General features: G+C 33.4%; 2 protein-coding genes across 2 annotated transcripts in view; one reads left to right on the forward strand and one right to left on the reverse strand.

Annotated features, from left to right (window-relative positions):
- Positions 1-4,230: 4,230 nt before the first annotated feature.
- Positions 4,231-8,067, reverse strand: chchd5 (coiled-coil-helix-coiled-coil-helix domain containing 5). The gene is made up of 4 exons (XM_087245216.1): positions 7,967-8,067; positions 7,574-7,714; positions 4,677-4,828; positions 4,231-4,590 (listed from the first exon to the last, which is right to left on the reverse strand). Coding segments are annotated over exons 1-4 (321 nt in total). The 5' UTR covers positions 7,969-8,067; the 3' UTR covers positions 4,231-4,564.
- An 804-nt stretch (positions 8,068-8,871) lies between these two features.
- The window catches only part of atp13a1 (ATPase 13A1), a 52,253-nt gene continuing 34,656 nt past the window's right edge, over positions 8,872-26,468 (forward strand). Inside the window, exons 1-7 of the mRNA NM_001001403.2 lie at positions 8,872-9,303; positions 9,491-9,580; positions 11,248-11,511; positions 17,879-18,034; positions 20,301-20,370; positions 22,412-22,518; positions 22,594-22,723. Of these exons, the coding sequence (NP_001001403.2) occupies positions 8,983-9,303; positions 9,491-9,580; positions 11,248-11,511; positions 17,879-18,034; positions 20,301-20,370; positions 22,412-22,518; positions 22,594-22,723 (1,138 nt within the window). The 5' untranslated portion in view covers positions 8,872-8,982. The remainder of the gene's footprint in view (positions 9,304-9,490; positions 9,581-11,247; positions 11,512-17,878; positions 18,035-20,300; positions 20,371-22,411; positions 22,519-22,593; positions 22,724-26,468) is intronic.

The following is a 26,468-nucleotide window of genomic DNA, read 5'->3' on the forward strand; positions in this document are numbered from 1 at the left end:
GATCATTCTGTATAACGGATATTATTATGTACAAATAAAATGGCAACACTTTAGATTAAGCAACAATTCAAAGCAAAATAATTACTTAAGATTTACTTAAAATAATCCTCGTAAGAATTTGCACAAACAAATTTCAAGTAATTTTTACTATCTTTTTTAGGTTAACTTGTCAATATCATGTCAAATTTGCTTAATTTATTTCGGAGAGCTTAAACATTAAGTAAAAGGTATTGATTTTCTTACTTTTGAGTCTTATTTAAATGAACCAAGTATATCATTTTCTTGTTGGAACATTGCTTTTATCAATTTACATAAATCTTATTAGTTACAAATTAGTACATTGGGTGCAACTTGGTTTAATTAAGACATTTCTACTTGAAATGTTTTATTTCACTTTAAAGAAAATGCATCTAGCAAGAGCAAATTCACTTTATAAATGCTTACTGATGTCAGCGCTAGTGTTAGCACAGCTATGATTTTCTGAGTTAAGCATCAAACATTAATGCTGATAATAAAAATAGCAAGACCCAAAGCATGAGTGCTGCTCTTCTGCAAGCCGGTAACCTCAAAACTAAAAGACATACTCAAAACTCTTCTTAATCAAGTCTTTCTCTCAAATTTAAACACCTAAGATTTCTTTTATTTTCAAAATGCTTTTAATTCAATCCTTTGCAAAGCATGCTGAAAACTATCCATTCCAACATATCCATTATTAAAACTTACTTATACTAGGTTTTTGATGATTAGAAAATATTTAAATATTATGGGTAAATGAATATTAATATTTAACTCTTTCCACCCATTTCATTTAAGACATGAAATGTGTAAATACTAAATATGTGCTTAGAAAATTCTAGTTATCCTTGACAATATTACAATTTTAAAATTATGAGAGTCAACTGATTAGATTTGACTACACTAAAAAGTCATTTCTTTCAGTGTACTACTGGCTTATTACCTGCTTATTATCAATATATTAACTGTTTATTAGCATTTATAAAGTATGATTTTATTTTACATCCCTTCTATATCTAAACCCAACTACTACTAACTATCAATAAGCAGCTAATTAGTTTATTGAGCTAAAACAAAAACTGGCACTGCATCCTCCACCTGCTCCCGAAGTTCTAGATCCCCTCCATAAGCCTCCAGTCAGTGTGAGAGCACCACCTTGAGGCATTAAATCACTTTCCAAAACCTTTTCATTCAATGGCCCCGTTCACACTGTCAGGTCTTGTTGCCGAATTCCGATTTGTTGCCTATAGCCGCCTTTCTCTGCATACAATAAATGAAAAGCAATAGACCGGAGGTCATTCATTTTCAATGGAGAGTATGCGGAAGCCTGGATCCAATTTGAGCTCCGGATACATTAAAATATTTGAACACCTGCGACTAGACCATATGCAAACAGCCGACCGGATGAGATGTATTCTAGCATTGTCCAAGCAGGTCCGTGCGCACGAGATGAGAAATACTAGTTTTTTTTTTTTTTTAAATAAATAAAGTCTATATTAAAAAACATTTCTAATTATAAATGAGTAATTTTTTTTGCACTTTATTTCGAACACCACAAGAATCAGCTTCTCTCCCATGGTACATGACAACACTGAAAATTCTGTGCGACTGCCACAAGGGGGCGTATTCTGACAGTCGTGTCCAAATGTCGTGTGCAGTGGAAAGGCGGCTTAAATCAGATTTTTTGCCTGTCTGCTTACACGTTCTTTTAATTGTAACCCATATCTGATTCATGTGTTTACCTTTCCCATACAATTTACGACACTGTGAATGCATAAAGGCAAATTCTAGCATCTGCGCCACACTAGCTACGATGGAAGAATCTGTCTTGCTTTTAGCTCTGCGAAATGTGCAAAGTTCGCCCAACTTTAAAATGATTTTGAGGCACAGGAGGAGGAGGGAAAGGGCTGTCATTGCAGTTTGCGCTTATAGTTTATATATTGTGTCCTCCACCATTCAGAGGAATTTGTGGGTACAAGAGAGATCTCAGGACCTGGTGGGAGCAAAGTATGGCGACTGATAACTTTCCTCCTCCATGTTTCCTCTGTTGTTGTTTACCGCGTCGACATCTCCACACACGCTCTTCCTTCTACGTCATTAAACCATGGAGACGTGCCACATTGTCGCAAGTTTAATGACGAACAAAACAGAAAGCTTCAATAAATCTGATCTGACATGATCGTCGCATCATCAAATATCCGACTTATAACTGATTTATTTCCACCTATGAAGGAGGCCTGAAACCGATCTCTGAATATCTAAATGCATGCGTTTTTTTTTGTGTTTACACCATCATAGAACAGTTCCGTTCTGTGTCACATATGCGCAATAAATTGGAATTGGGTCATATTTAACTGGTAGTGTAAACGGGGCCAATGTTCCTCCCTGGTGGAATGATCTTCCCATTCCCACTTGTACACCTGTATCCTTCAAACGACAACTAAAAACCATCTCATCTCAAAAACCAACTATTGAAGCACTTTCTCTCTCACTAAAAAAATCCTACTCTAGCACTAAATTTCCTGAGCATAAACAAGATACTTTTGAATAACTAGCACTTCTCATATGTATTGCCTCTTCTTGTTGAGTCACTGAATGCCTGCACAATTGTAAGTCATTTTGCACAAAATCTTCTGCTAAATATAAATGTGAGACTTTGTTAATGGCATGAATTATACTTTAAAGCGAAGTGAGGCCTATAAAACACTTACTCTGGCCTGTAAGAAATATTATAATCATATTAGATTTTATTATAGTTTCAATGATTAAAAACCTAAGGTCAAACCCTAGTGGTTTGAAGCGCTGTGCCATAGTATAAAAACTTTGTGTTAGTATTTTATGACATCAAATGATCCTCGTTTTAAATATGCTCAAGTATGTTTTGGTATATAAAGAAGAGAATGACATTTTAGTGAGGTTATGTAAATCATAAGTGTATGGTATAGATAGGACATACTGTATATAAGTGCACCCATCACAAATCTATCTTTCAAGTTAATGCTTTAATAAGAAGCTATACAATATTATATTTGTACATATATATTAGATTAGTCAGAACTGAAGCCAAATCTGGAGCTTATCTAACAAAATAACTTACAATAACGATCCAAAAACTATACAGCCAAATATATGTTATAGGAAATTATTGAAAACAAATTTAAAAGAGCAAAACTAAAATTAACATTTTGTTGAAATTTTGTCATTTCGAAATTTTCCCCAATTTTTCACATGAATTTAAACATTATATCTTTCGGTTTCTGAACATTTACGGAGTTTTAGTTTGATTTACAGTAGTTCAGTCACTAAAATAAATACATTACCTAAATATTCATTCTCAAGATGGGGTGTACCCATTTACAGGTGAAGTCAGAACCCCCCTGTTTATTTTTCCCCCAATTTCTGTTTAACGGAGAGAAGATTTTTTTCAACACATTTCTAAACATAATAGTATTAATAACTCATCTCTAATAACTGATTTATTTTATCTTTGCCATGATGACAGTAAATAATATTTGACTAGATATTTTTCAAGACACCTCTATACACCTTAAAGTGACATTTAAAGGCTTAACTGGGTTAATTATGTAGGTTAACTAGGCAGGTGAGGGTAATATTAGGCAAGTTATTGTATAACGATTGTTTGTTCTATAGACTATCGAACAAATATATAGCTGAAAGGGGTGAATAATTCTGACCTTATATGGTTTTTAAAATATTTAAAACTTATATTATTCTAGCTGAAATAAAACAAATAAGACTTTCTCCAGAAGAAAAAACATAATCAGATATACTGTGAATTTTTTCTTGCTCTGTTAAACATCAACAGGGAAATATTTAAAAAAAAAAAAAATTCAAAGGGAGGCTAATAATTAAGATTGCAACTCTAAGTTGATTCCTGTATTTATTAATAGTTTTAATTTTATTCTTTTAGGAGACATATTTAAAATTTATGGGTGGGGGGGGGGGGGGGTAAAGTTGTACAGTTGTATCCTACTTTTCTTGTTTTGATACTTGAAATCCCTTTGTAGGGAAAAAAAAGTATAATAAGAAAACCAAAGAAAGAAGAGCATGTTACATTTTACATTACATAAGTCCTCTGTGCATTCTCACAGCAGAATTTCATTTTAGTGAATAAACACTTTGGGATTTATCGATTCAACAGTGAACCAAAACGCTGCTAAAACAGGACACACAATCTTAAAAAGGGCAGAGAGATTTTTTTTAAAAATATATTATTTTTTTATTGCAACTGTGTTTTTAATATCATGGAAACATTTTAAAAATGATTCATCTCATAAATAGTGTGAAAACGTCCAACAAACAAAAAAAGAAGAAAACAAAAACACATTATACAGTTTAAGAAAAACTAAAGGTTAGCAAAATATTAAGTTCTTGTTTTGTGTGTGTGTGTGTGTGTGTGTGTGTGTGTGTGTGTGTGTGTGTGTGTGTGTGTGTGTGTGTGTGTGGCACTTCTTCAGACTTTTCCATAACCCATTTCTTCCCAGTACTGAGCGTAAATCACCTGTGTTCCTCATCAGACAGAACCCGTCTATGAGGGCTGAGGCGTAGCGTGTGCTGTCGGAAGAAAGTTGTTCATTCATTATCACTTCAAGCTGCAGATTTTGGACATGATAAGAACACACACACGGGTCAGTTCTCACCAACTCCAGAGAGGTCGACGGTCTCGACGCAGGTCAGGAACCGTGAGAGGTGAGACTGACAGGCTTCTGCTGAGCTCTGGTTCTCCTGCAGACAGCGCTCGAACACAGAGAACTCACTCCCACAGTCTGAGCGGATCTTCCTGATCACCGGGCTGCAGCAACAAACAACAACAACGTCACAAACAGACTGATTTACACATTCAACTGGGTAAATAAACTGCTTAGTTCCTGATTTAGCTTTTCTGTCAGACACTGTAGGGAAAACTGTCATGTGAGCTTTTAGGAATTTTATTCAGAAACATGTTTGTGTTTCTGAAGTAGATATGGGTTAAAGATGTGGCGTGGAGCATAAATGTTTATGTAATTATTAAAATACATAGTTATTCTGAGTTCTACTCATTTAAAAAATAAAAATAACAAATCTATCTATCTATCTATCTATCTATCTATCTATCTATCTATCTATCTATCTTTACAGTGATGCTCAGCATACACCGTTGGAAGTCAGAATTATTAGCCCGCCTGTTTATTTTGTCCCCCAATTTCTGTTTAACGGAGAGAAGATTTTTTCAACACATTTCTAAACATAATAGTATTAATAACTCATCTTTAATAACTGATTTATTTTATCTTTGTCTTGATGAAAGTTAATAATATTTGACTAGATATTTTTCAAGACACTTCTATACAGCTTAAAGGCTTACATTTAAAGGCTTAAATGGGTTAATTATGTTAACTAGCAGGTTAGGGTAATCTGGCAAGTTATTGTATAATGATGGTTTGTTCTGGAGACTACCTTTTTTTCTAGCCGAAATAAAACAAACAAGACTTTCTCCAAATGAAAAAAATATTATCAGACATGCTGTGAAAATTTCTTTGCTCCGTTAAAGATCGTTTGGGAAATATTTAAAAAAGAAAAAATAATTCAAAAGGGGGATTAATAATTCTGACTTCAAATGTATAAGTATACCCTTCACAAATCCTTCATTGAAATTAATATTTTTTATTGGAAGCTATCTATTTTATAATATATAAACAATATTATATTTGTGCAAATGCATTAGTTTGGTGAACACTGAAGCCAAATGGAGATATCTAACAAAATAGTTTACAATAACAGTCAAAAAATTAGTAGCTCCAATTTATGCTTGGGAAAAATATCAAGAACCTTTATTGAGGGGGCTAATAATTCTGACTTCAACTGTATATAGTATATCATCTTTGCTTCAAGTTACAAAAAAACTAGCGAGGCATTTCTAATGCAGCGTCTATGGAACAGGATAGTACATTTGACATTATTTTCTCCTTTGGCTGCCATCATCAGTCTCGCACTACTTTTTTCCCATTTCTGAAAGACCTGATAACATCATTGCGGAGATTTTCTTTTATTATTTGAGCAAATGGGATTGTAAAAAATTATTTGTGGTATTCTCCCTTTTACTATGACAACTTCCGCTACTAAGAAACCCGGAAATGTGAAAGGGTCTATTTTTTCTTTTTGTAAATTTTCTTTCTTTTTGTCTATAATTTTTTTCCAATATTTTGCTTGAATTTTAATGTATTATCTTTCAATTTCTAAAGATGTTTGGCAACTCATGAGTAGGCCCACCCAGAATCTGTGCGTGCATAAATCTGGAGATTTTCCGCAGATAATTGCAGTAATATTATTGACTAATGTAAAAATGTATGTACAATGCAGTTTGCACAGTATTATTTTCTGTCTTTAACTAGATATATTATATGACAAACTTGCTTTATTTACCAAACAAAGTTAATCTAATTGGAATTGCATTTTAAACATTAAATAAAAGTTAAAAAATATATTATTTTTTTAATTCATTTAAAAGGTTTTAGTTATGATACTCCCAAAATAATTCCGCTGAAATCCGCAGACTTTTACCTAAATTCTCTGCAGAAATGGCAAAAAAAAAGATTTGGTCTGGCCCTACTCATGAGATGTTCGGTGGATAAAAATATGAAATTTCTAACTGGGGTGTACTTATGCTGAGCACTGTATATATATATAATCTTTTTTTCACTATTATTAACATTTTTAGCATGTCACACGTTTTGTATGTGGGGGGAAATGTATTTAATGCATAATTGCATGTTTAATTTATTTATTTTGATGTTTAAAAAGCATTATTAATGTAAAGATTTGTGACATAAAATATGCTGTTTTCTACTTAATATTTAATATTTCATACCCAGCAACGTATGAATAAAACATACACAAATAGCCAAAACATTGTACATTTAATATTTTATTTAACCTAATACAACTTTAAGAAATGAAAACTAAAATATATTAAATAATTTGCAACATTCTGTCTCAGATTTTACCTTCACTAGCACAGCTGTCAGACTGATAAAGAAGAACATTAAATATTATTATGGTTTTTGGCATTTTCATCCTGTGTGGTGGAATAAACCGTGTGCGGTCATCATAAAACAACAGACAACAAAGCTGAAAACAAATAAATTTCTTTGTTCTTCGAACCCCAAACATTATAATATGAATATATGTATAAGTGTGTGTGTGTGTGTTACTTCAGCTTTGTTGCCTTATGAAAACTATTATAATTTAAAGGTTGAACAATTACTTTATTTTAAACTGAAAGCTTGAGACTGAAAGCATGATGCTGCTGGTGATGAACAGTACGTATGTGATGTGCACATCCGTGATGTGTGTGTTTCTTCAGCTTTGTGGTCTAGTTTTATGATGTCTTCTGTGACTAAGAATTATTAAACAATCAGTAATGAGAACTATTATGATGACAATATTCATTCATGAGGTGAACTATCACTTTATTCCAAACTGAAAGCTTGAGTCTGAAAGCCTGCTGCTGCTGCTGATGTTCAGCATGTATGTGATGTGTGTCTGTCTGTGCACATACTGTGAGGATGTGCAGTGCGCGACCCTCAGCTTCAGCTCCTGACATTTCTCCTGCCAGGATGTGGGATTGGATACCACGCATCCGCCGTACTCCTCCAGCTCCTTCTGGCAGAATTTGGTCGTGATGGCCATTGCTGCTTCCCTGACAGTAAAAGAGATTTTATTACGCTATATTACATGCAGACTACAATACGACATCAACAGCGGTCAAGAACAAACAGCACGACCGTATAAACATTGCGGTTCATGTAATGCTAGTTCATTTAGCTAATAAAGTTTAGCTTGGTCTCTGGCTTTTGTAGTCGTGTTGAAGCGTAAAGAAGGATAGATTTATCACACATCATGTCGAATAAGCGATTAAACACACAGCTGTAGGTCACAGCTGTTTACTCACATGTTGAACTCCTTTGATTTTCAGCCGCTTCTAGTAGTGAATGAATGAAGGTTAAGCCGAATATCACGCACGCACATGTTCAGGGAAACGTCCACGCTCCCGCCGGAGGAATGTGATTGGTCCATTTTTACACTTACCGTGGTCCTATTGGTGGTTTCTGTTGGGAGGTTGAAAGAATGGGCGTGACTTTAATAAATTAATTTATCTTTGCACTTAATTTTTTTCGTCACTTTTATGCGCTTATGGGGACCGTGGAAATGTATGAAAAAAGTTTACAAACTTAGATAATAACAAATAAATGTATAAATAAATGTACAAATGAATATTTAATATATATAAATGTTTAATGCATAAAAATATAAAATAAATCATAAATTAATAAGATTAATAATTAACATACAAACAATTTATTAAGATAAGTAAAACCATGCAATAAAACAAAGAAACAGATACAAATTTGATTGCAAGCTAATAAATGCATTAATAATTTTAAACGAACAAATAAAAAATATTACATAATTCATAAATATGTAAATGTATTAATATATAACTTATAAGTGTTTCATATTAATATATTAAATTTTTTTAAACATTATTAAAATAAACAAATAAATTCGTAAATAAATGAATAGAGTTCTGTAATGACTACAAATAAATGCAATGTAACTAAGAGAAGTACATATTCACAAATAATTATAGATAAATGTCGCATTTATTTTTTCATGGTATAATTTAGATAAAAAATGTGCACAAATTTGTGTATCCACTGGTGTTTATTTATATTTTGACATGTCATAAATAAATAAAAAATCTTAAAATCATTTCGAAAAAAATTTCCAGGCAACGACATGGACCGGATACTGCGTCACCGGCGTACGTGCTTGCGTACGCGGAAGCTGTCGTGTGTGTGTCTGAAATTTTTCAGAAATCTGTGGAGTGGGCAGACAACAGGCCGGTGCAAAGCTGCCTTTTTACCACCCGCGCCTGCAAGGAGGAGGTGGAGAGTAGGAGGAAGAATGGATGAAGCTAAAAAGGGGGCAAATATGGCCGCAGACGGCGTTGATGGGCCGGCGGGGACGCGGACGCGCGCGCCGAGCGACGACCTGGTGAGAGCAGTGTCTCTCCACAGCCGCAGGCCACGCGTGCTGCACGGGACGGTCTTCCCGTTCCTCATCCTCTACCCGGCCTGTTTATATACGTGGTTTGGTGTTTACGGGGCAGCGGAGTACGTTGAGGCCGGACTGCTGGCTCTCGCAGCTCTCGGGATCGCGCACGTCCTGACGGTGCTTTCTGGATACTGGTCCGTGCACGCGCACTGCCTGCTCACCTGCTCGAAGGTGAAAATGACAAATAAAACATGTTTGCTTTATGTAAACGTTAAACAGAAACGGTGTTTTGACGGAATTACACATTTTTAGTGATTGGTTTTATTTACGGGTCTGTTTCGGTGATAATGTCTAACATATGTTTGGCAGATTCTCAATGTAAAAGTTGACTGTGATTATGAAATTATGTCTCTAACAGGAGTCTGATCCAGCCAAAGCCACATTTGCAAAAGTTATACCAACACCCAATAATGGCTCAGCAGAATTAGTGCCTCTTCTGAGGGATAAGGTGAGATAATAAGCTAATTTGTTACGGAAAACGATCCACTGTATCTTGTGTTAGTAATATTTAATGTTCTTTAATGTTTTATTTTAGGGGTTTTTCTGGCACCAAATGAGATACATCTTTAAGTTACCTGCAATTTGTCTTGTATACAAAGATAGAAATATTTGAAATAATATAATGTTACGTTTATGTAAGGATGGAATGGATGTGTTTAAAATCTCAGTCATGGGATGCAGACTTATGCCCTTGTTTATTTAGACAATTATACAAATATATGTTAAAACTATGTATATACAAATTGATAATAGGAACTAAGTATCTCATAAGTCATTATGAAAGTGTTTGTGAAAGTGACATTGCAATATTTTATTATCTGCGATATATATTGTGATGTATATAATAAAATACATTGGGATATAAATTCACCAAATGACCTTAATTACTTTTTTTGCAAAGACTTTAGATTGATTGGGATGATTTTATAGGGGAGTGAAATATAAATATATTTTATGTAATTTATTATATACATACAGTACAATTAACAAAATACAGTCATAAACACAATGGAGCAAGTATTAAAGTGAAATAAACAGTGATTTATGGTTTAACAGTATTCGGTTAAGGAAATTGAATAATCAGATGTAAATTAACAATGCATAGACTTCATCATATAAATTGTTCAATAAAAGGAATCTTTATTAAACTCTTTATTAAACTGCTCTATTAAAATGCTTACATAGTCACAGGCCTTAAAAACACGTGAGGATAATTAACTTTTACTCTATTATGCTTAACTTCTGCAGAGTCTTCACAAATCTCATGTGTTTTGACCTGTGGTTCCTGGTCCTCTATAATCCTAACTCAACATTACATATGTTGCGATGTGACTATTGCGGACGTACACATTGTGATATCGATGCTCAAACGATATATTGTGCAGCACAAATTTTTTACCTTTTTTTTTTTTTGTTTTGTTTCATTAACAAGAATCTGTATGTACAGATTCATTATAAATTATAAAACAAAATCCCTTCACATTTCTTAACAAGGATTCAATAAGAAAAGAGAAAAATAAACAAAAAGCGATAATAAAAAAAGGGAAGAGGGTACATAATTATCAAATTCCATACAAATATATTATACATGTGGTTTTTTTTGTGATTTGTTTTTTAAATTTAGTTAACAAAAGTTATTAAATGCACTTTTAGTACAGAAATGCATGTATACATTAGGCATGGGACGATAACCGGTTTCAAGATTTACCGTGGTTTGGAAAAGTCAGCTTTTTATAACCGCTTACATTTTCTGTTATATCGTTCCTAAGGTATATGTAAGGTTTTTTTAATGTGCTTTTCTAAAATGTGCTGTAAAGAAATCTGTGTTTTTGAAACTAATGAAGACAGCAGAAGTCAATGATTTAAGTTTATTATTTAGCCTGACATGTTTACTGTTACAATTTATGAAAAATATAATAATAAAGTGGAATAAAGTTGTTTTTTACCCAGACATTTAAAAAGAACTTTTTTTAGAACAGTAATCACAATACCATGAAACTGTGGTATTTTTATCCAAGGTTATTATAATGTCTGAAACTTATACTGGGCCATGGCTTATATACATGATTGTAGATCATACGAGATCAAAAACCGTTTCCTATTTTCTCTTGGTAGGATGAGGATGGAGCAGAAATCCTGTCCTTTGAGTTCCAGAAGATCTGTTATGTGTACGACGGCGAGGAGAAGAAGCAGTTTCTGCCGGTGGCGTTTCCCATCAGCTTTCCCATGAGCCATTTCCAGAACTGGAGAGGCTATCAGGAGGAGGTTCAGTTGCGGGCCGCGGAGAAGCGATATGGCACCAACCGTGCAGAAATGGTGGTGCCGGACTTCCTGGAGCTCTTCAAGGAGAGAGCCACAGCACCCTTCTTTGTCTTCCAGGTACTGTACATTTGTGGTTTAGTGGATATTTACCATCAAGCTTTTTATACTGGATTGATGGCATGTGCAATAGAAATAATAAGCTGGATTACAGTTGAAGTCAGAAATATTATCCCACCTGAAATATTAGCCCCCTGTATATTTTTCCCACTAACATATGATGACATTGCATAATATTTTGCTAGATATTTACTAATATTCAGCTTAAAGTGACATTCAAAGGCTTAACTAGGCTAATTAACTGGGTTTCTGCGAGGTCCTAAAATGTCTTTAATATAAAAAAAATGTTAGGTCTTAAATAGTCTTAAATTTACAGAAATATTGTGTTGTAGGTCTTAAATCTTTTTAAACAGGACAAACCCAATCGGGCCAGCACCCATTCAATCACCAATAATCCATCTCAATAACAATGGGATTTTGAACTCTATTTACCGTTGTAGTTTAATTATTTTTCTTGCAATAACATTTGTTTAAAAGTCTCTATGTATTTACTGTTGAGGACCTGAACAGACTGTTTTGCATACATTTAGTTTATTATAATTACTTTTTACTTTAAGAAAAGTTATGTTAAAAAAGGGCATATATACAACTACAGCTTGGTTGTTTTCACACAAAATGTAAAATATTTTGGCTTAGAGTTAACTAAAATTAAAATTTTAATTATTTAATTAAAATAATTTATAATTTATAGTATTAAATTGTTAAAAAAGTTTGATTGTGCAAATAAAGATCTTTTTTCTATGGGCCATTAAAAAAAATTCCTAGCGTTTAATCCTGTATTAGTTTAAAATTTCATTCATTCTTAAATTTAACTTGCTGAAACCTGCAGAAACCATGAATTAAGCAAGTTAAGGCAAATCATTGTATAATGATGGTTTGTTTTGTAAACAGTAGGTAAAAATAGTGGGCTTAAAAGGGCTAATAATATTGACCTTAAAATGGTTAAAAAATAAATAAAAACTGCCTTAGAAAACAAATAAGATTTTCTCCAGAATTCACAGCAGGGCGAATAATTTTGACTTCAACTGTATGTTGAATCTGAATTATTTAATGAAAGTCCAAAAATCAAGTATACGTGTAATTAAAGTAAACTATATTTATGTTTTAATATACCATTTTTGTGAATTTGTATTTATTTATTTATTTCTATTTCTATATTTATGTTTCTATTGATTTCTATTTCTATATTTGTTCATCTCTAAATGAACTATGAAGTTGTTCTGATCATGTATTGTTTATGTGTATTGATCTTGCCCTGAAATAGTTACAGGTTGCTGATGTGACAATAAATAAACAAACAACTAGACTAAACTACTTTTGAAAATTCTCCTTTTAAATGGAAATAGTTTTTGTGGACTATATATTATTATTATTAATTAATAGCAGTACATTGTTGACAATTCATTGATTCTTCTATTTTTTTCTTTTTTTACTTTTATGCTATTAATAATAAGTAATTTTCATAATAAACTAATAAATTAGTTTGTGGTGATTCATGTTTTCGATGAACAACAGCAAGAATCACATAAAAAAAGACTAAATCAGCTTAAGGTAAATGCACGTGTTTTTGAACCACTAAATAGTAAAATTATATTTCACTGTATTAATTATAGTATTTATAACACAATTATAAGATTTACAATGCTATTATAATATTATTATAGTATATTACACTATAATAATCAGTGCTACAGATGCTGTTGTATTAATGATTGTCAACTTATTAACTAACACACTGAGGAAGGCTTTGTGCCGAAACGTCTGTTTGTCTGTTATCACCCGTAAAATGTGAGAAAAAGTAAAAATAAAAACAGTATGAAGCAATGAGTGCGAATCATTACCTTCTTTTGAATAATAGTAACGATCAGATTAACGCACCAAACCAAAGAAGTAACTAAAAAAAAACGCAAGCACGCAGGACAAACTTCAGCAACTTATTAACTAATAAATATTGTAATATTACATTTACATTTACATTTAGTCATTTAGCAGACGCTTTTATCCAAAGCGACTTACAAATGAGGACAAGGAAGCAATTTACACAACTAAGAGCAACAATGAATAAGTACTAAAGGCAAGTTTCAGGTCTGTAAAGTCTAAGAAGGGAAGTGTTAGTAGTTTTTTTTTTTTTTTTTTTTTTTTTTTTTTTTTTTTTTTTTGTACAATTAGTGTGATATTCAAAGAGGCAATTGCAGCTTAGGAAGTGAAGTGGAGACTAAATAGTTGAGTTTTTAGTCGTTTCTTGAAAATAGCGAGTGACTCTGCTGTTCTGATGCAGTTAGGGAGTTCATTCCACCAACTGGGCAGATTGAGCGTGAGCGTTCGCGAAAGTGATTTTTTCCCTCTTTGGGATGGAACCACGAGGCGACGTTCATTCACAGAACGCAAGTTTCTGGAGGGCACATAGATCTGCAGAAGTGAGTGCAGATAAGAAGGTGCTAGGCCAGAAGTCACTTTGTAGGCAAACATCAGAGTTTTGAATTTGATGCGAGCAGCAACTGGCAGCCAGTGCAAACGGACTAGCAGCGGAGTGACATGTGCTCGTTTAGGTTCATTGAAGACAACTCGTGCTGCTGCATTCTGGAGCAGTTGAAGAGGCTTGATAGAGTTAGCTGGAAGCCCAGCTAGTAGAGAGTTGCAGTAATCCAGTTTGGAGAGAACAAGAGCTTGAACAAGGAGTTGAGCTGCATGTTCAGATAAGAAGGGTCGGATCTTTCTGATGTTATAGAGTGCAAATCTGCACGATCGAGCAGTTCTAGAAATGTGGTCAGAGAAGTTTAGTTGGTCATCATATTATAGTTTTAGTACAGTAAACTGTGGTGTATTCTGCATTATAGTATAATATACCATAATTGTAGAAAATTACAGTATTGGGTAATTTTATTTATTGCTTTACTTGTTGTGTTACAGCAGCTATAAATACCACAGCAGATTCATTCAAATTATTTACTATTGTATGGTTCAAAAATACTATAGTATTTACTTTAACTACTTTAAAGCATGTTTTTTTATTAGATTGTGTTGGCTTTAATTCTGTGAGAAACATACTTTATTCACTTCATCCTTTTGAAGTGATTTTGAACACTGTTGATCTAAATACAGTTTTGGAGTTTTTAGCAAAAATCAATTGTAGAAGCTTAATGTAATTTAGAGCTGAATTATACTTTTTTGAAAATAGCAGTTGAAGCTGGCATGGCATTAAACTCAAACATTCAAATTACTATAGTAATGTCATTTTAGTGTGTGGAATCACTATAGAAAGTAGTTTTTTATTAATAGTCATATTTATGTCTGGTGTATTGTTAGATAAAATATTTTTTACTTCGATTAGTTTAGATTTGAAATATGTTCTTCGATATTGTGTTTTATAATGTTTCAATTTTCTAAATGTACTTAATTTTAGAAAAATGTGGTGTGACATTTATTTCATTCAGTTTTACTATTAGCAAACACAAGCAGCAAGGTATATTAGTGTTAGTGTTTTTAACTTATTAACTGACAATACATTGCACTTTAAAAAGAAGCCATTGAGGCACTTGTTGATCATGTTAGATCACACTCTCCATGCCGAATAAATAAGATCTAGCTCCGGAAAGCAGATCCTGTCAGAAAATGTCTGTTTCTCTGGGTATCCAGACAGCAAGCCAGCAGATCCGATGAATACCCAAACTTGTTTACCAGTATTCAACTACCAATTGAATTGTACTATCACTAAACTATCACTCATGAATTGTAATGACAAAAAACGTGACAGAATTTGCAGTCAGTAATATCAGTTCTTAGATCACCACAATTTTTAGTAAAGTAATCGGACTACTTTTGGATTAAATTTGGATTACTTTTGTGCCAAGCACCCTGTTTTGAAATCACCTATATTGAAGTAGGATACTATTTTGACGTATAAAAATCCAGTCTTTATGACTGTAGAATCTAACTAAGGGTCTGAGAATCTTGCAGCAAGCGTATGTGTGTGTTGTTTCAAGAAAACAACCGTTCATTTGTGTATTGTTTTCATTTGTTTATATTCATTTATTCTTCATTTAATAATATGAACATTAGTCATTTGTCTGATTATCATTATATCATTTTATTCATCATTAGTTAATGATTTCATATTATTTGTCATTTGATTATGTTTTATATTATTTTATTGAATAACCTTAGTTGTGTATGATTCAGTGCTCAGACTTCATCTGACCAGGATAAATCCAACATGTGTTATTATAATACAAACAACAGCAATAGAGAATTACTGCTTCCACAACATTGCCTAGAGACAATACAGACCTTGAAATGGAGACATTCTTTTCTCTCATTCTGGAAAACAAGTGTCACTTGAATCCACACAGTATTAAGATTATAACAGTATGTAAAATGGAACTAATAATAAAGCAATGATTATAGGAAAATTGTAATAATATTAAACATAATCAAATGACAAATATTAGTCAATAGTAATCAAATCATTAACTAATGATCAATAAAATGGTAAGTAGATAAATGACTAATTGTCATATGATTAAATAAAATAAATAAATGAAGAATAAAAGAATATAAACAAAAGAGTCAGTCATAAAGAACGGACTTTATGTCAAAAGAATAGATTACCCCACTTTATTACATAGTATCAAATAAGGATGTTTGGTACAAAAGTAATTTAAATGTAATCCAATAGTAGAAATAAAAATTGTGTCAATCTAAGAGATTTTATTACTGACTGCCAATTTTGTCATGTTTTGTCATTGTAATTTATGAGCTTTAGGGATTCTTACGGATCACAACCCATGGTTCAGAATACAAATGGCCAACAGATTTATACGTTTTTTTTTACTCTTAGATTAATTCTAAATTTATAACAAAGAAAAGCTCACGTCATTCAAATCACATGTATGAAATCATTTTAGCTTTCTTGTAAAATATAATGATAATGGAAGAAGTTGTGATAGGTTATTCAGGATGTGGTGGGTTTCTTAGGTTATTAAAGGTTTTTTCTGTCACTACTTGTTTAGCCTGCTTTATTGCATTCAGTGTTAGCTGCACCATTAATCATTAAAAGATCAGGATCTCAACACCCACACAACAAATTCTAAATTGTGCTGATTTGGATATGTTTATTAATCCTTTGAATCGCTGCATTCAAATTTGAAAAAGCAAAAATCAAGAAGAAGATGCAGTCTTTAGTCTTTTAAGTTAGTTATAAAGTTGAACAGTCAAAAATGCAGAAGTTCTGGTATGACGGTTTATAGTTTAGATAAGACCACTGATATTTATGATAAAGAATAAAATCACAATCATATACACTTAAATTGACACTCAAAAATTAAAGTTGGCAGAAATTACATGATTTAACTAAAAGGTGGCAACAGCCAGCCATGAAAAATATGCCACTGAATAATTCTTCAAAAATGACACCTCTAGCAATGAAGCATGAAGTTTGTGAGTGAATAACTGAATCATTTATTGAAAATGAGACTAAAATAAATATGGATTGTCCAAATTATAATGTTAGATTTCTATATTTAGTGTTATCAGCAGCAACAGTAGTAAAAGTGAATTTTTCAGTTTATTTTTATTCAGCTGATTATTTCTTTATTTTATTTTTAATAAAGTTACAGCTTCTAAGTTCTGTTTGTTCAAACCAAAAGTTTCTTGCAGTTAGGCATGGGCCGGTATAAGAATCTGACTGTATGATAACCTTGGATAAAAATATCACAGTTTCACGGTATTGCGATTACTGCTCTGAAATAAATTATTTTTAAATGTCTGGGTTAAAAACAACAACAAAAAATCCCTTTAAAAACAATATATTTTATTTTTTGAAAGATTTAAAATATTTTGCAGCAGTAAACATGTCAGGCTTAATAATTTAAATGAATCATTGACATCTGCTGTCTTCATTTGTTTAAATTTAAAACTGCATATTTGGATATCTTTTCTGCTGGAGATACTGTTGTCCTAAAAAAAACAAAGTATATAAAAAAATCGTACCTTAGGAACGATATTACAGAAAATTTTGATGGTTTTAAAACATTGACTTTTCCAAATCGCGGTATACCTTGAAAACGGTTATCGTCCCATGCCTACTTGCAGTACAGTTTTTGTAATAAATGGAAAGCAAACATTACATTCGTCTCATCCCTTTTTGGCTGACCCTAAAAATGGTCCAATCCTTTACTAAAAAACCATAATGTGATCTGAACCATTGTGATATGTGATCCATTGCACCACTAGCCAGCTCTGTGTTGAAGTTTACTGTAAATACATGTAGCTCCTGGCAGTGGTTCTGCATCAGATATATAATCTAGATCTAGATTTGAGTCATATGTTGTGTGTTTCATATGATCTGTTTGTTTCTGTTGGTCTGCAGGTGTTTTGTGTTGGTCTGTGGTGTTTGGACGAGTACTGGTACTACAGTGTCTTCACGCTCTTTATGCTGGTGGCCTTTGAAGCGTCACTGGTGCAGCAGCAGATGAGGAACATGTCTGAAATCCGCAGAATGGGGAACAAGCCTTACATGATCCAGGTGACTCAGTTTTAGATTATCTGTAGTTTTAGGCAGCGTGAAATGAGTTTAACTTTTTCTATATATTTATGTATATACCATGGTGTGAAAAAGTGTTTGCCCCCTTACTGATATAGTATGTATGCGTGTGTGTGTATATATATATATATATATATATATATATTTGTACATGTTTGTCACACTTTAATGTTTCAGATAATCAAACTAATTTATATATACACTTACACATACCTGCATGCATGCATAAAAATTCATTTAGCAGATGCTTTTATCCAAAATGATTTACAAATTGTCAGAAAGTAAATGTGGCATATGTAGAATATTAAAATTAAGTGTGTTTTTTTATTGCAGTTACTGTAAAGGGATTATTGTACTCAAATTAACTTGGTGAATTGCTCTTCTGTGCAATGTTGTCATGGCTTTAAACCATTTTTTGCACACAATGTGTAGCAGAGCCTAAATGGTTATGCTTTCACTGTATTTGTTTTATAGCCTTTATATTATTTTTTATATAACTTAATAATAAGCTTGAAGATATTGGACAAGATATCATGAAATACTAATAAATAAATAAAAATTAAACCAAAATATAGCCGGCAGCTAGCTCACTGCAACTCTTACATGGTTGCTCACTGAAGCTAAGCGGGACTACGCCCGGTCAGTAGCTGGATGGGAGACCACATGGGAAAGCTAGGTTGCTGTTGGAAGTGGTGTTAGTGAGACCAGCAGGGGGCATTCAATCCGTGGTCTGTGTGGGTCCTAACGCCCCAGTATATTGATGGTGACTATACTGCTTAGTAAGTGCCGTCTTAACCCCGGCATCTTGGCCAAATTTGCTCACTGGCCTCTGTCTATCTTGGCCTCCTAACCATTCCCATATTATAATTGGCTTCATCACCCTGTCTTCTCTCCACCAATCAGCTTGTGTGTGTGGTGGACGGTCTGGCGCAATATGGCTGCCGTCATGTCATCCAGGTGGATGCGGCACACTGGTTGAAGATGAGCAGATTCCACCCAAAACTGTGTAAAGTGCTTTGATTGTTCAGAAAACGCTATAGAAATGTAAGGAATTAATTAAGTTAATTAAAAATATGAAAGATTAGAGATGTATGCTGTATATAGAATAAAAAATAAATGAATAAATAACAAGTAGGCGACGCAGTGGCGTAGTAGGGAGTGCTGTTACCTCGCAGCAAGATGGTCGCTGGTTCGAGCCTCAACTGGGTCAGTTTGCGTTTCTGTGTGGAGTTTGCATGTTCTCCCTGCATTCGGGTGCTCTGGTTTCCCTCACAGTGCAAAGACATGTAGTACAGGTGAATTGGGTAGGCTAAATTGTCCGTAGAGTGTGAGTGGGAGTAAGTGTGTGTGAATGTTTTCCTGAGATGGGTTGTGGCTAAAAGGGCATCCGCTGCATAAAAATGTGCTTGATAAGTTGGCGGTTCATTCCGCTGTGGCGATCCCAGGTTAATAAAGGGAAAAGAAAAGAAAATGAATGAATAAATAACAAGTAAAAAAAATGAATGTAATAAATATAGAGAGATGTATGCTGTATATCACAGTTCAGGCAAAAATACAAAAGTAATTTTTTTTTTTACTATTTAAAATGTTTAAAAAATTATAATTTTTTTATTGTTATTTACTTTTTTCTCCATTGCAACACACATAAAATTTAATTGGCTTCTGGAGCCAGACCAGAATGCTAAATATATAAGAAAAGGAATAGTCACTTTTGATCCTGCCGTGTCCACCTTTAAATGCCTGTCATGTTGTCTACGAACTCTTAGTAAAATGTTCCTTAAAAAGTACATAATGCAGGTTTTGCCTCTGATTGGTCAGTTAATCATGCTCTCTGTGATGTTTATGATTTAGTAACATAAGCAAACCTTTCATGCATAGCAAGAAAGGGAGTATTGGGAGTATATAGTTATAATGAAGTAAATCGAAGGTTGGTGCTCAAAGAATATGATTCCTGTAATACGTGGTAATTGTAGTTTATGTAATAACTGTTATACAAACATGTTATATAGATGTTTTGTTACCATAATAGGGTGAGAAAATCAGAGTTCAATATTTTTATCACCTAAAACAAACTCTAAATGATATTGTTTGAAATTACATAAGAACAATTCATACTTTAGCTTTCCCTTCAGTATTTGTTGCCTATTACTAAATGATGCTGGAAATTCACAATTCACATTCACTGCTTACTAAACAGCTAGACATTAGAGTAAGACTTTATAATTTGAGCTCTTTTTGTTTGTAACAGGTTTATCGAAACAGAAAATGGAGGCCTATATCCAGTGATGAGCTGGTGCCTGGAGACATCGTCTCAGTTGGTAAGTTTCGTGAAATCAGCTGTAATGGCCACAAAACAAGTACTTGTACACTAGAGAAGTGCTTAAATATATGAATATATTTGCTTTTTTATGCAATAACACATGCTTACTGAAATGGCAGAAACAAAAAATCAGTTACACTGAGCAATTTTTTGTTGAAAGATTTGCTAGAATTTAAAATGACATAGTAGGGCTGCTTGATTCACGATTATTTTGGTCAAAATTGTAATCACAATTATTCAAATCGATTATCAGTTAAAGTCAAAAATTTTCACTTCTCTGTAAATGGTTTTTATTCTATTTATTTATTTATTTATTTATATATATATATATATATATATATATATATATATATACATATATATATATATATATATATATATATATATATATATATATATATATATATATATATATATATATATATATTTCCCAAATGATGTTTAACAGAGGAACTTTCACAGTATTTTATCTAATATTTTTTTCTTCAGGAGGAAGGCTTATTTGTTTTATTTTGGCTAGAATAAAAGCAGGTTTAAATATTTTGAAACTTGTTTTAATAGCTCAATATTATTAGCCCCTTTAAGCAATATATATTTTTGATTGTCTGCAGAAGAAACTTCTGTTATACTATGTCTTGCCTAATTACACAAATTAAGCCTTTGAATGTCACTTTAAGCTGAATACTAGTATCTTGAAAAATATCTAGTAAAATATAATGTACTGTCATCATAGCAAAGATAAAAGAAATCAGTTATTAGAAATGAGTTATTATATATGTTATGTTTAAACTGTGCTTTAAGCATCTTCACTGTAAGAAAAAAAAAACTTTTGCTACAAAAGTCCTTTAGTCGAGAGCAGTGAGGGATTTTCTCCTTTTGTTGTTTGATTAAAAATAAAAACAGGCGGCATCAGGATCATTGTATGCTGTCACTTTAAGAATAATGCAGCTCTGATATGGTTTCTCTTTCTCATCTTTTGATTCTCAACTTGTTTATTACACAAATGAGGGTTAATAAGAATAATCACTAAACACCATGCTCTGACACAAATGTGCATGTATTTGACCATTAAAGCGCTCTCATTAAGATGGCGTTAAATGTGTGTGCTCTGCTTGTCTCCGAGGCTAAGCGCGGCGCGCACACACAACAACAGCAAGCACTCTTTTGCGCTTATAAAAATATGAATGATTCAAATGTTAATCAATGAATGATGCGCATCTCGTGCTGCAAAAGTTACATTACAGCACATGCTTTTAGTCATTTTCACGTGGAAATGAGCTTTGCAGAGCAATAAATGTGTACAACTGGAAAGGGGGCAGTATATGATGCAATAATTGTTTATCTCGATAAATGGTTTTTCGTAATTGTTAGAAGCTAAATTCAAAATTGCGTTTTTGATTAATTGCACAGCCCTATGACATAGTAAAGTAATATGTGCACTACTGCTGTCATTTAAGTATTTTTTTTCTTATAAATACTTTTCTTTAGGAAGCATTCATTGAGTTGATAAATTGATAATAGAACATTTATAATGGTGAAGAAGATTTTTAAAAACGCTGGTTGTGTGAATGCATCAAATAACCCTAAAAAGACGCTTATAACGATTTCTGAAGGATTTCTAATGACACTGAAGACTAAAATAATGATGATGGAAATTCAGCTTTGACATCACAGAAATAAATGACATTTCAAAATGAATTCATTAAAATATAATTATATTCAACTGCACTAGTATTTTGCCAAAATATATATATTTTTTTTACTCATATTTAGTCAAATAAATGCAGAAGTTTATTTTTAAAAAACACCTTAATAACCTCCAACAGTTGGATAATACTATTTAAAATTAAGAATAAAACTTAATAAACTTTTGTTTGTCACGTTTGTATTTAATGGGATGAACTTCACGTTACTTTAAATAGTAATGTTACAAAATAATGTTATAATAATTACAAAAAGGTAATAACAATAACCGTACAAAAGTAAATGCTACGCTCACTAGCATGAGTAATGAGCATCTATTTCCTGTGTCTTGACAGGACGTTCTCCTCAGGATAACCTGGTCCCATGTGACGTGCTGCTGCTGAGGGGCCGCTGCATTGTGGATGAAGCCATGCTTACAGGAGAGTCTGTGCCGCAGATGAAGGTGCGTCTGCTTGCTTTTTCCACTTCAAACTATTATACCATCAGCTTTCGGTAATTGCCTATGCTGTGTCTACAGGAACCTATAGAGGACCTGGACCCTAACAGGATCCTAGACCTGCAGACTGACTCCCGACTTCACATTATTTCAGGCGGCACCAAAGTGGTTCAGCACAGCCCACCACTGCGAGCCAGCGCAGGCCTAAAACGTTAGTACATGTGCTTCACCTGTAATGAATCATTTGACGTAATATGAAAGAATGTCAGACCAAACCAACCTGTTCAGTTCAATATATTTAAAACCGCTTGCCAAAGAAAGCTTTCAGATCAAGTTTGGTCTAGCTGTTAAACACCTTAAAAATGTTGTATTTTATATACAGTATGTGTGTATTTATACATATACATACATATAAACCGTACACATGTATAAATATTAAGTAAACTTTTGTATTGGGTGTGACTTAATTGTGATTAATAATTTGACAGCACTAATATTTGCATATTCATCTAAACCTCATTCTCACAAATGAGGACAGTGTATTATTCTGGTATTTTTTTCTGCTATGCAAAAAACAAAATAGACCTTAGCTGTGAATGTATCACACAATAAACCCCTATTACTCGTTTTAAATGATAAAGGGCTGGTTGCATAAACAAGGTTTAAGCTTAAGCCAGGACCAGGGGCCTCATGTACGAAGACTTGCGTGGAAACCTTACTAAAACATTGCGTACGCACAATGCTGTAAACACTGCGTACGCCGAATCTCACGCATATTCTTTTGTACATTCGAATGAACGTGAAACTGAGCGCAACATGCACGAGCACAAAACCCCTCCCCGCCTCCTCCCCCGTATGAATATGCTAATGACTATGCTAATGGCAAAACCCAATGAAAAAGCAATGGCAAAAGCAAGCAGGTGTTATTTGCATGTTTGTTCTCCAGGATTAACAACAAAAGAAAAAAATAGAGAGTTTAGCTGATGCGGTTAACACAGTTGGGTCTGAACATCGCACTGAGTGAATTAAAACGAAATAGTGTGATTTATAGGTGTAAAATGTTGCAGTACTCACATCAATCTCAGTGGCGCAGCTTATAAGTCGCATGTCTACATGCTGTGACATGTTCAAGCATGAACTCGGTTCGAATCTAGCGTATAATGAACTCTTTTTTATTTATTCCCCCGCTACATATCAGATTTTGCCTACTATTTATAACGAGAAAGACAAGTAGGAATCATCAATAAGTTTGTGCATCATATTTTATTTGCACATTTATTGAATGGAAATGTTTCTGATTCACGCATGCAAATTCATTTTCAGATAGTGTCTTTATAGCAATGTGCGTGCAGTAGATAGCTCAGATTACATTGGGAAAACAGGCGACCGCTGCAAATTGCGCTTTAATGTTTAGCTGGTCAACTGTATGGTATGGAAACCTTATATACCTGCTAGATGAACTTGTCTCATACTGCTGCCATTGCAAGGCTCAGACACTTTGTAGAGAGGAATTTAACACAACTGCCTCTAGGAGTCGCCAATGGAAATAAAACACACACGCACAAAAAATGTGCGTACGCCAGCCAGAAAGCTGCCGTGAAGCTGCGCACATTCCCACGTTCAGTATATTGTTAGTAAATCTAAACGTGAGCGATTCTGAGCGTGAAACCTGGCGTACGCAAAGTTTTTGTGCGTACGCAGCGTTGATACATGAGGCCCCAGGCCTTTACTAAATTAGATGATGAAATGGCTTTAGCAAAAATTACTTGAGGGAAAACACAATACTGTGTCTATCTTGAAAATTTTCTGATATATTTTTTGTTTGTACTGTAGAGCTGCACAATTAATCGTTAAAAGATCGCAATCTCGATTCGACCCCCTAGACGATCTTAATCCAGCATTTCTACAATTCTGCCAATCATATTTTCGAGTTCAGGAGAGAAGAAAAGGTGGCTGTACGAGTCTTTTCATTGTTTCACATACGTTGCTCAGTGACATGGACACCTCCAAATGATGTTGAATGAGTCACATACTGTGTTTAAAAGGTATAATTCACCTAAAAATGTTATTTTTGTCTTCATATAATGATGTTTTCGCGTCTGGGAAATCACAAGTGACGTGAGCTGCTGACTCTGAGCTGTTATCACAGAGAGGGCGCGCGTGCTGTTTACTTAATGATAGACGCGCACGCGTCTACTTTAGTGAACAGAACCTGCAAATGTTGCGAGTAACAGGTAATACAGTTGTAAATAATATTCTGTTTGTGGCACAGAGTGATCGTTTGGGAGCCGAGCGCGAAGTATGAACAAACACTTAGCAGTCAAAATAAAACCGAAAGTGTGCTTTTCATTTAAATGATCATATCGCATGTTAGAGTTATGATTACGGCAAGCATTTGGATATGTTTTTTTTCTTTCATAGCGAACCCACAGTTGTGCATGAAAATAAATGTTTACAATGTCAGTATAACTACTCTAGCCTATATATTGTTGAATATAATCTGATTATGGCAAATGTCTGATTTTACCAGTGAATAAAATGGTCTAATATGACAGATTGCAAGCATATATCGCAAACATAATAATTCAACATCAGAATTATTATAAGTAGAATCTAATTATTTTTAAAAACAAGTAGACCTCTACATAATATTAATATCGATGTTGTGCCTTGTTTTTGATTTTACCATACCTTTATTTTACATCTACAGAATCGTGAGAAAATTGTGATATTTATTTTAAGCAAAAAAATTGCGATTCTCATTTTAGCCAGAATTGTGCAGCTCTATTGTACTGCAAGCTATTTTTTAGTTAAAGGGATAGTTCACCCAAAATGAAATCGGTCATCATTTACTTACTCTTGTTTGTAACCTGTTTGTGAGCTGGGATTGCAAATATTTTTTTTTACTATGGAAGCCAATAAGTACCATCAACCAGCATTTTGTTTTTTTCAACATATATGTTTTTTTTGTACAGAAGAAATAAACTTATAAAGGTATAAAACCATGTGAGATAGGGTAAATTGTGAGGTAATGTAGATTTTTGGGTAAATTATCCCTTTGAGGCAGCTCATACATGCAATTTAGTGATTTATAAATGTGATTAATTTCTCAGTTTAAAAGGGTGGTCCCCAGTGTATTTTTTAAGCTTGGCTATGTTTATAAGATGCAAAGCAATGTGAGCTAATGCTTTACTTGTAGAAAATCAAGCAATTTTTTCATAAATCTTACTTTGATTATATACAGCTACTCAGCTAACATGAAAATGACTGACATATTTCCTAGTTCCTTTGAAAGGGCTGGCCTCGAGGCTCTGATTGTTCAGCTAACATAATGTGCCGTGATTCGAGGATTGGCTGCATGTCACTTCCCTACAAGCGTGCGCTTTTGCGATTTGTAAACAGTCCAGTCAGAGGCTCAGAGCAGTGTTAGCTGCCTCAATCAGACAGAAATGAAGAGCACACTGCTCATTCCTGCTCTTTAAAATAAAACTTGACTAGTGTCTTTCACATACATTGGTGTTATAAGCATGTTTAAGTAAAGTAAAACATTCTTATATCTTTTGCAAATTTGTTATTTGATATGTAGAACACAGGAAAAGCGGCCGCATAGAGAGATACTGAAGTGCTGGTGAAGATTGTGGGTGCTTACAGATGTTTAACTGATAAATGTGAATTTGATGCTAAATCGTTAGCGGTGCCAAACAGGATTTCATCCTTGCTACAACATACTGTTAATGCTAGAAACTGTGCTAGCATTGATCAATTTAAACTAATAAAAAATATTTACAGGTTGTGACTCACAATCCACAGCTTTGTCTGTTAAACAAGTTTTTAGCCGATTCCAGCTCTGAACTGAGAGGGATTCTGGAAGTTGTCCTTTGTCAAATGCTAGCGCTATACATATATATTTTTTCATATAATTCACTTTAACATACTACAAATTAAACTGTATGCAC

The sequence above is a fragment of the Danio rerio genome, chromosome 3 (assembly GCF_052040795.2).
Source record: "Danio rerio strain M-AB ecotype USA chromosome 3, GRCz13ab, whole genome shotgun sequence".
NCBI classification, from domain to species: Eukaryota; Metazoa; Chordata; class Actinopteri; order Cypriniformes; family Danionidae; genus Danio; species Danio rerio.

Bases quoted from the DNA above. Each gene is read 5' to 3' on its own strand.
- chchd5 (XM_087245216.1), bottom strand. The intron at 4,829-7,573 runs GTATGTGCACAG...TTGTTGCTGCAG, and splicing joins GCGCACTGCACATCCTCACA to CCCGGTGATCAGGAAGATCC. The intron at 4,591-4,676 runs GTGAGAACTGAC...TTCTTCCGACAG, and splicing joins CGTCGACCTCTCTGGAGTTG to CACACGCTACGCCTCAGCCC.